Source organism: Lynx canadensis, chromosome B4, assembly GCF_007474595.2.
Source record: "Lynx canadensis isolate LIC74 chromosome B4, mLynCan4.pri.v2, whole genome shotgun sequence".
NCBI lineage: Eukaryota > Metazoa > Chordata > Mammalia > Carnivora > Felidae > Lynx > Lynx canadensis.
In genome coordinates this window covers 131458711-131469606 of record NC_044309.1, presented here as the reverse complement: position 1 = coordinate 131469606, position 10896 = coordinate 131458711, and the positions used below count along the sequence as shown (strand labels likewise).

The 10896-nt window shown below is 55.8% G+C and overlaps 1 protein-coding gene across 1 annotated transcript in view; it reads right to left on the bottom strand.

Moving 5' to 3' along the window:
- The window catches only part of KDELR3 (KDEL endoplasmic reticulum protein retention receptor 3), a 12189-nt gene extending 1293 nt beyond the window's left edge, over positions 1-10896 (bottom strand). The window contains exons 1-4 of the mRNA XM_030320630.2: positions 10702-10896; positions 5978-6078; positions 1331-1489; positions 441-693 (exon numbers count right to left, since the gene is read on the bottom strand). Of these exons, the coding sequence (XP_030176490.1) occupies positions 441-693; positions 1331-1489; positions 5978-6078; positions 10702-10792 (604 nt within the window). The 5' untranslated portion in view covers positions 10793-10896. The remainder of the gene's footprint in view (positions 1-440; positions 694-1330; positions 1490-5977; positions 6079-10701) is intronic.

The window sequence follows — 10896 nt, the reverse complement described above, 5'->3', positions numbered from 1 at the left end:
AGCAGCTGCTGGCTCTGTAAATGAGCCCTCCGGTGGCTGCCCTGTGCGACGCAAACCCATTATTACCCTCTGATCTCTCCAGGTTCATAGATTCTGAACACGCTAGCCTTTCTGTCCTTTAGCACACCAAGCTGGTTCCTGCCTTAGGGCTCCTGCACAAGCTATTCTTCTGGAATGTTCCTTGTATATCTTTCTAACAAGCATTCTGTCCGATGTCCTCTCACAGTCGACCTCTCTATGTATATCATGTGTGTCCGTGTCCTGGTCTGTAGTTCTTCATGGTGCTTGATTCTTAACAACACTTGTTCGTCTCATCCCACTGAAACAAAAGCACCACGAGGGGCAGAGACTTGGAGCTATGTCCACTTCCCAAATCCCCTCCACTAGTGAACGGGTGACACCTGCCAGTGCCAGCAACACTGCTGTGGCCGCGCACCTACCTTTGGTCACATACAAGTAGAAGAAGTCACAATAGAAGATGGTTTGTACTACTCCAGACACCACTGCAATTTGGTCGTAGAAGTTCTCAGTCTGGTACCGCCTGATCCAGTTAGCCAGGTAGAGTGCCCGGTACAGCCCGAGAAAGAACAGGTAGTGAGTAGTGATGGTCTCAGCCTCTCCGGTTTTACTGATCATGAAAAGCTGGGGCAGGATGGCCACGGATTCCAGGTAGATCGAGAAAGTCCAGAGGATCTGAGCCAAAGAGGGAAGAGGCCGGAGGAGGCTGATCAAGACCAAGAAGGGGGCCATCTCTTCAAAAGAAGGTAATTACTAAAATGTTCACGGGACAGGATACAACGAAACCAAAAAGTTCCCGAAATGTAATCCATTCCACCCCCTTTGCCCTGTAAATGGGAAATATTTGAAAAGTTCCAAGTAAACTGCTTTTTTTTCACATCACGTGGACCTTTTCGAACATAATTTTTTAATCGGAGCAGAACTTTAGTGTATAAACTCGCCTTAATGGAGGCCATAGTTTCTCACAGTGCACGAGCATCACAAGTTCATGTTTGTTGGTCCACAGCCCAGACTTCCTGAGTTACGTTCTCGGCCTGGACCGTGCTCAGGTGTCCGCCTTTGGGACAGAAGTTCTCAATAACCGTAAGTGGTGCTGTGATGCCTGCTCTGTTTATCCACAGGACTATTTGGATGCGCCCATTTCCAAATGGAGTCGTGTGAATAGCTTATTACCAATTTCTCAACAACAATATACGAGTGATGGTCACGGTTGTACCAAAACACAAGCCCAGACGTTACAAAAGATCAGCGGGAAGGATGTTCGGCAATGTGTTTACCCTTAGCAATTAGTATTCCGCGTCCCTTCACTTACCTCCAAGGGAGTGAAACTGTAGTTCTCAAGGAAGGAGAGACCAATGACAGGGACCAGAAGAAATTCCAGGCGGAACGTGTCATTCTCACTGTCAAATGTTTTCCGAAATTTCCCATAGATCATGTACACTGTGACGTAGGCACAGAGGAGAAAAACCACCTAACAAGGGAAAGGGCCACAGGGGAATCCATAATGAAGTCATTTCCCACTCTATTGGCTGGGCTTCCAAGCTACCTTGAGTTGGGACCAGCCTAACTAAAGGGCCAGTGCTCTTGCCCCAAGGGGGAAGAAGTGAAATGCGTACAATTTCTCCGGAGTCATTGCCCTTGATTCCGAAACTAATGACCCTTTTGCTAAGTAACTCCTTGCTTCTAATTAGGACCACTGGCACTAACCGTGTGAGGACCCAAAGGTGCCTGGGCATCTCCTTACTGGAGAGCCTCAGGCAGGAGATGGGGGGGAGGGTTGGTCTCTGTCGGGGGATTTAGCAGTGGCATTCCAGGGCTCTTAAATGTCAAATTCCTAGATCTGCATCAGTGACCTGTGAGCATTCTTCCACTAGGACTAACGTCCTTTGAATCATTTGGTCATTGCTCCTGCGGAAAAGCACTCTCTTTAGAAAAAAAATTTTTTTTTAATATTTACTTTTCAGAGAGAGAGAGCGCAAGCAGGAGACGGGCAGAGAGAGACGGAGACACAGAATCTGAAGCAGGCTCCAGGCTCCGAGCTGTCAGCACAGAGCCCGACGTGAGGCTCAAACTCACAGACCGCGAGATCATGACCTGAGCCGAAGTCAGACACTTACCAATTGAGCCACCCGGGCACTGCTCTTTTTTTTTTTTTTTTTAATTTATTTTGAAAGAGAGAGAGAGCAAGCGGAGGATGGGCAGAGAAGAGAGGGAGACAGAATCCCAAGCAGGTGCTACACTGTCAGTGCAGAACCCGATGCAGGGCTCAAACTCACGAACCGTGAGATCATGACCTGAGCCGAAGTCAAGAGTCAGACGCTTAACTGACCGAGCCACCCAAGCGCCCCAGAAAGCTCTAATTGCAGTAGCCGTCCTCCAGCATGTGACGTTATGGTTTGGCCTCTAACTTTCTAGGCCAGAGGTTCTCAACTTTGTGCATCAGAATCACATAAGTAGCCACCTTTTTCCCCGCCTGCCCCCAGAGTTACTGATTTAGTAGGTCTGAGTAGGCCTGTTGTGTTCTAGCAGGTTCCTATGTGATGCTGATGCTGCTGGTCCAGGAACTCACTGGCCTAGAGAACTCCTATGTGAACTTCCAAACTCAGTTTCTCACCAGAATGAGGCAAATACACTTGGTGTCGCCATAGCTCCACGGGAACATATACGATGTCCCCCATAATCACATGCTCTGGAAATGTCTGTGTACCCGGTCTCTTTCCCCCATTTTCTGTAAGCGGGTCCTGACTGTCCTGTCCACCTCTGAACACCCGGCCCCTAACTCAGGGCCCGGCACAAAACATCCCAGAATGAATGAATGAATCAGTGAAGTGGTGATCACTTCCTCACTTCACCAATGCAGAAACTGGCCTCTCTGAGGTTTCTACAACTAACTCATTCTGCCATGCCAAGCGCTGGGTCCTCAGCCCCTCCCAGGACCGTTCAAGTCCGACCCTCAGGCAGAAAAATGAACCGAGCAGGTGGTGGTTGCTAGTTCCGTGTTGAATTTAAGCAGACTGTGATTTCAGGACCTCAGACAAGTTCACACAGTTCGACGCCCCACAGGCAACAACACCTTCCATTCCAGCGAGATGCCTGGAATCCCAAAGTCACATCCCTGATGTGGAGGAGAAAGTACCTTCTGGGTGCTAGGCGCTTTACCTAAATCATCTCATACAGTCTTCACAATAGCCCCGCGAGATCGGTAGAGTTCCCCATTATGTAGCCTTCCTTCCTGAAAAAGGGAACTGTTAGTGGGGCGCCTGGGTGGCTCAGTTAAGCATCCAACTCTTGATCGCAGCTCGGGTCGTGAGCTCACAGTTCATGAGATCGAGGCCTGCATCGGGCTCTGCGCCGGGAGTGTGGAGCCTGCCTGGGATGTTCTCTCTCTGTCCCTCCCCTGCTCATGATTGCTTGCGCTCGCTCAGAAATAAACTTTAGGAAAAAAAAAAAAAAAAATGGAACTATTAGATGATGTGCCCAACTGAAAACTACATTTCTCAGCCTCCTTTGCAGATAAGGATGGTCAGTGACGCGCAGTCACTGGCTAGGGTTAGGGAAAGCTCTTTACAAAGGGCTTACCCAGATGGCAGGTACACTGTTGCTCTTTTTTCCTTTCCTCTTCCTTCCTGCCCAGAATGTGACGTGATGGTAGGAGCCCTGGCATCCATTTTGAGGCTAAATGCCACATTAGGACTTGCTATCTAACTTGCAGGGCCTCTTTAAAAATTAAAAATTTCAAGGGGTGCCTGGGTGGCCCGGTTGGTTGAGCATCTGTCTTCGGCTCAGGTCATGATCTCACAGTTCGTGGGTTTGAGCCCCGCGTCGGGGTCTGTGCTGACAGCTCAGGGCCTGGAGCCTGCTTTGGATTCTGTGTCTCCCTCTCTCTCTGCCCCTCCGCTGCTCGCACGCTCTCTCTCAAAATAAATAAACTTAAACAAACAAACAAAAGGAGCTGCCATCCCAGCCCTGGATGGCCCACGTCCAGATTCCACATTATGAGTAAAGAAAAAATAAACCTTCATCTTACTAAAATCACTCTTTTCTTATTTTTAATTTATTTTTAACGTCTTTATTTATTCTTGAGACAGAGACAGAGCATGAATGTCTCTCAGAGACATTCAGAGAGAGAGGGACACACAGAATCTGAAACAGGCTCCAGGCTCTGAGCTGTCAGCACAGAGCCCGACGCGGGGCTCGAACTCACGGACCGCGAGATCATGACCTGAGCCGAAGTCGGACGCTTAACCAACGGAGCCACCCAGGTGCCCCTACTGAGACCACTCTTCTGTTAAGTCTCTGTTACCAGCATCCAAGCAGGAACATTCCACTTCCCTGACTCTGAAACCCGGGCTCCTTCCACTAACCTGTGTTGCCTTAAAGAGTTAAGATGGCTGAGGGAGATGTTCCTGGCCGCTCGCTCAGTCGGTGGAGCGCGTGACTCTCGATCTGGGGGTCGCGAGTGCACGCCCCACGTTGGGTGCGGAGTTTAAAAAGACGTGGGATGGCTAATTTGGAAAAAGCTCACCCCAACGTAACCTCCAACGGTTGTGGCCCGGGGCCCAAGACGTCAGAATGGGACCAAGACATTCTCAGTTTCCCCTGTGAAACAGGACCATGCTTCAAAGCAACAGTTTCCCATCACAAAGTTGAGTCCAAGTTAACCTGTGCCCTCCCCCAGCCGTCGGCGGCAGAGCCCCTGCCTGTCCCCTGAATACAGCAGGCTTGAGCCCACCTGGGTGGTTTCTGAACCAGCTCTTCTCTCTGCTTGGAACGCTCTTCCTCTGATCGCCTCGTGGCTGGTTCCTTGTGTCACCCAGACCTTGGCTTACGTGTGTCACCTCCTCAGAGAGGCCCCTCCTGGTCACACCCCCTGAACATTTTCCTGTTCCTTCTCTATCACGTAACCCAGGTATTAAAACTTCTTTTATTATAACCAAAGGAGGGGCGCCTGGGGGGGGGGGGGCTCAGTCGGTGAAGCGTCTGACTTCAGCTCCGGTCACGATCTCGCGGTCCGTGGGTTCCAGCCCCGCGTCGGGCTCTGTGCTGACGGCTCGGAGCCTGGCGCCTGCTTCGGGTTCTGTGTCTCCTGCTCTCTGTGCCCCCTCCCCCGCTTGCACTCTGTCTCTCAAAATAAACGTTAAAAAACAGAATGAGGGGCTCCTGGGTGGCGCAGTCGGTTAAGCGTCCGGCTTCAGCCAGGTCACGATCTCACGGTCCGTGAGTTCGAGCCCCGCGTCGGGCTCTGGGCTGATGGCTCAGAGCCTGGAGCCTGTTTCCGACTCTGTGTCTCCCTCTCTCTCTGCCCCTCCCCCGTTCATGCTCTGTCTCTCTCTGTCCCCAAAATAAATAAACGTTGAAAAAAAAAAATTTTAAAAAACAGAATGAAAGCCAACGTCACCCTATTTTAATAATGTCTGCATAACCTCACCCCTAACCAAAGTTTTGCTGGCCGTTTTATTATCTGTCTCCCCAGTGAGAATGTAGGTTCCGTGAGAACAGGAGCCTCACGGGTCTTCTTCAAGTACCTGGCTCACAGGAGGTGCTCAAGAAACATGGGTATTTGTCAAATGCATGTCGGATGAATAACCTCTCTGCAGGCTCAGGGTACCAGGTTTGATTTTTGGCTCATTTCTTGGAACCGGCATAATAAAGCGACCCTTTATCGAATACTTGATATACGATGGCTGTGGTGTATTTGCATTTATCACCTCATTTCGTGTTCGCAACAGAACCCGCCGAGGCGAGTACTGGCACTGTCTTCAGTCTGAAGATGAAGTGCCCAGGGCCCAGGGCCTCGCCCAAGCCCAGGGCCCCCAGCGGCTGTCAACACAGTCAGGATTCCCATCCAGGTCTGCCCGGCCCCACAGCCCGTGTTCCCGAGCGCACGGTCTCGGTCTGCGGGGCTCAGGGGACCCTGCCACCACGGCCACCCCCACCCCCCCCCCCCCACCGCCCTCACCTTCATCACTGTGTTGTAGACGGAGATGAAGTTGGTGAACAGGTCCAGGTACCTGGTGGTGAAGACGAGAGCAAAAAGGATCTGGCTCTTCCCAGAGATGCCTGTGGCCAAACGAGAAGAGGGGAAAATGAGACCCGGACTCCTAGGCCCCACGACACTCAAGAAGCCCAGTGCCCGGGGTCGCCCCGGGGGGGGCGGGGGGGGCTCCGTCCTATAAGCGTCCAACTCTTGACCTCAGCCCAGGTCTCGATCTCAGGGATCCCGGTGTCCCTGCGTGTGCCTGCCCGGATTTCAGCTCTGGAGAGGGTGTGTGTAGTGGTGGGGGTAGGAGGGTCCGGGCTTCGCTTCGCCTCACCCTCACACTTCCACTGAGTCCCCAAAGTTCTGCCTTTTAGACGGCAACTCACTGAGAGTTGATTCATCAGGGAGACCAGAGCGGGCAGAGGAAGAAGCAGGGCCAGAGGACCATCCTATTTTATTTTCCAAATTTTAAACATTCAAAACGCGGGGCGCCTGGGTGGCTCAGTCGGTTAAGCGTCCGACTTCGGCTCGGGTCATGATCTCATGGTGCGTGGGTTCGGGCCCCGCGTCGGGCTCTGGGCTGACAGCTTGGAGCCCGGAACCTGCTTTGGATTCTGTCTCTCCCGCTCTCTCTCTGCCCCTCCCCCACTCATGCTCTGTTTCTCTCTGTCTCAAAAATAAACATAAGAAATTTTTAAATTTTTTTTTTCAACGTTTATTTATTTTTGGGACAGAGAGAGACAGAGCATGAACGGGGGAGGGGCAGAGAGAGAGGGAGACACAGAATCGGAAACAGGCTCCAGGCTCCGAGCCATCAGCCCAGAGCCTGACGCGGGGCTCGAACTCACAGACCGCGAGATCGTGACCTGGCTGAAGTCGGACGCTTAACCGACTGCGCCACCCAGGCGCCCCTAAACATAAGAAATTTTTAAAAAGAAAATCAATTAAGAAATCAAAGATTCAAAACGCTTTTTTTTTTCAGCGATAAAAGGAGTAACTATTTTTGCTCTTTGTAAAACAAAAAGCAGCTGATCATAAAGACAGTGCAGAGGGTTCCCATATACCCGTCCCCCAGCTTCCTCCCGCAGAACATTTACCAAAACTAGGACATTCACCCTCGTATGGCACTATTGACCGAACTCCAGGCTTCAGTCAGGTTTCACCCATTTTCCCACTGACACCCTCCTCCTGTTCCGCGAGCCAATCCAGGGATCGATGCTGCATTTAGCGGCCACGTTCCTTAGTCGCCCTTCGGCCACTTCTGCTACGTCACGGAGGTGGGGGAGGCAAGGACAGTCTGGACACCTCGCCAAACCATCCCCATCGACGATGCCCGCGTGTCTGATCCAAAGGTCAACTCACCCAACCTCCCCAGAGGCGGCTGAGGACTGCGTTCAGAACCACATCCTTCCCCGGGCTTCTGCGACTGTCCTCATGGCTAGCTCACCGCCCCTGGCCGCTCCCGTCCTCACCACCTAATCGTCGAGGGCTCCCCGGGCTTCTCCCTGGCCCCGTGCCGTCTCAGGGACGCCCCAGCTCCGGACTCTCCTCCGAGTTCTGACCCCTACATTCCAGCCTGACCAGACTCACCATCTCCCCGCGAGCCCCGCTCCTGTCTCCCCTCCTTCGAGAATGCCGCCACGGCCCCCTCCAAGCTCACGCCAGGAAAGCAAGAGCCATCCACCTCCACCGCCCCCACTCCCGTGCCCCTCGCCGGCCCAGCACCCTACCTCAGGGCTCCCACCCGTCTCCCCAAGTCCTTCCTTGCTGCCCCCCCCACCCCCATTCCACTTGCCAACCAACGGGCTATTTTTAAAATAAAATTCCACTTAGAGCCCTTAAGTGGCTCCCAAATGCCCTTTAAAATAGAGACTCATATCCTCCTCGTGGCTCCTGAGGTCCCGCCCAACCTTTCCTGGCGGCCTGCCTGGCCCCATATCTCACCACTGTCCCCCTCAGTCCCTCCCTCCGGTCACGATGATAACATCTGGGTTTTACTCTACGTGTAACCGAGTGACTGGGGACTTTGGCACCCAGAAGTGACATTACCTGATTAAGGGCCCACTTCCTTTATACGCCTGAACTGTGCCTTATCTATTTCTCTGGTGCTGCACATTTTGGGGAGGGAGACAACTGCTGACGCCCCCCAACGTTCTGGGGGGCACCGGGCCCCCGTGCTGGCTTTCCTGCCAGTGTGGCGAGCCTGAGCCCCACACTCCTCATCTGTAAGATGAACGCCCCCCCCCCCCACGGGTGGGACAGCACTGACTTGAGGCCTACGCAGGATTCAGTGAGGGTGTGAGTGCCCCCTCCCTGGGGGGGTCTGGGACTTGGACTTGAGGCAGTGGGGCTGGCTGTGGTGACGGAGCCCACTGCTGGGAGTGGCGCCTGGGGTCCAGGCGGCAATGCCGACCCGAGGCCAGCTCCGGGCCATGCCTATGGCCACCCCATCTCACTGAGCCCTCCCAGAGGCCTCTCCAGGGAGGTCCTCGGCGCCACTCAGGAGGGTCCAGGAGGAGGCAACCCCGGCGGGGGACAGCTACCCTCTCGGCACATGGCCTTCCTCCCCCGCTCCCCTCTGCATCCTCAGCCTGCTGGGTTCCTGGGCTTCACTCACACCTCAGTGCTCCAGAGCCCGACAGTCAGGAGCACAAAGGTTTTCACGCTCCTTTGAAAGCAGTGAAACATTTCCACCGAAGGGAGCCAGGCACAGAGACCCGGGACAAGGAAGGGAATGCGAGCCGGTACCTGGCCAGAGTCCCCCCACCGCCCCGCCCCGGGGATCCACTGAGCACACAGCAGCCCTCCTTCCATTTGACGGGTGGCAAAACTGAGGCCCGAGGTGACACAGGGAGTCAGTGGCTGGGCGAGACCTAAGCCCCAGTCTCCTACCTTTTGGGGTGGGTCAGCGAGGGTCACACCAGGCTCCGCGTCTCGGGGCAGACGGGGCTGGCGTCCAGGCACCTCACCTCCTCAGATCCCAGCCAGGCGTGTGCCAATCCCCCTGCACGCGCGCGCACACACACACACACACAGACACACACAGACACACACGCTTCACCGCCCAGCTGCCCTTTTTCTTTCCCCGTAGCACTTAGCACCTCTAAGAAACCGTATCATTTACTTGGCTGCTACGACTGTTGCTGGCTGGCACGTCTCCACTGCTAGAAAGTCCCCTCCACCAGGCGCGGGGCCCAAGTTGTCGGTGTTCCGTCTGGCCCCGTCTGGGGGGCCAAGGGCCGGGCGGGGCAGCGTGGGTTGGGGAACAGCGCCCCCTCCCGGTCATGGTTGCTCACTCCCGCCTAGGGCCCTCCGTGGAAGTGCAGGGACAGGTCCGAGCTAGACTCCCCCACCCCCCCCCACCCCACACCGGAGCCCCTCGCAGGGCTCCTGCCTCACTTCCCCAAGTGGGAACTTGAGGGGCCCAGAGTGCCCATCTCTCCAGAGACTGGAAACCGGAATGGCCTGCAGGTCCAGGACCACACCCTCTTGTAATGCCTCTCGAGCCAGAACCCAGCCCCTCCTCCGTGGCCAGTACACGAGGGAGTGACCTGCTTCACGTCCCTTCCGAGCCCCCCTCCCCTGCTCCCCACACTTCCGCCACTCCCCAGTCCCGACTCCCTAGCCTGACCGACAAGGCGCTTTCACATTTGGACCCCCACCCCTCTGCCACTCATCTCCCTTGTGGACCTCCCCCACATCGGGCTGCTAGCTCTCCCTGGGACAATCCCTGTGGGCTTTGGCACCCCCAGCACCCTCCACACAGCACACCCTTCCTGGTGACAGCCCGCCCATCCTCCAGGACCCAGCACAGAGCTGCTCCCTCCACCAATACTTCAGGGGTCTGCTCTCTGCCTCCTCGGGCCCCCACTCCGCCTGCATTCATCTCTGTATGCCCTGACCCCAGTGCCAAGCACAGGGTGGGCCCCTCCAGGACACCAGCGCGGCAAAGATGGCTGCAGGAGGCCTGAGCGGCCTTTTTGACGCACCGGGTCCTTTTGGCCACCAGCAGTCCCACCCTGAAACGTCTCCAAACCCCCCAGGGAGGGCAGCCAGACTGCTGGGCAAAAGGGGGACTTTTCCTGCCCTCCCGGGGCTTCTGCTACGGGGGCAGGTCCGGGCTCGCCAGGGCCCAGCCTGGTGTCCTTCCTGCCACATCACAGCCTCGTGTGCCACGCGCAGGCAGAGGAGGGAAGAGGGCCCAACCTGAGGGGATGTCTGGAAGGGGCCGTGGAGAGTGGTGGGGGGAGGAAAGAGAAGCCCCTGAGAACTGGAGGCCAGTCCTGGGTGCAGACCGCCCCCCTCCACCTTCGGATCCCATTCTGGGCCTGAGTGAGGGTACACAGTCACAGGCCGCCAGCTCCTGAGAAGCAGAAAGAGCAAACTGTCCAAAAAGCCAGACTAGCGGAAGCAAGAGGGTATCACCTCCTGCGCACCCCCTCCTCTTCCCACTGGCAGGGGTGGGGCAGGGGTAAATCACCCCCCCTCCAGAATCTCCGAGGGTCCTCCTTCTTTGATGGGGTGCACCTTTCCATGTTCTCAAGCACCCCCAGGCCGAAGTCCCCACCCTGAACGGAAATTCAGCAGCTCCCCACCCAGGGCTTGCAGGCAGGCGGCACCGGCTGGGGCCCAGGCGGCCCAGGCCCTCCCTCCCCCACCCCACCCCCCACCCCGTCGCACACCTCCGCCCGGGCGACCCTCACCGGAGCAGCACTTGGACCTCCAGATCTTCCCCAGGAGCAAGATCATGGCCAGGAGGTGGCTCAGGTCGCCGAGGATCCGGAACACGTTCATGGTTCCCCGGGCGGGCGGCCCCCACCCCCGCCCCCGCACCGCGCGCGGCCAACTCCTGGGAAACTTTCTGGCGGGAGAGGCGGCTGCCACGTCCCCGGGCCGGG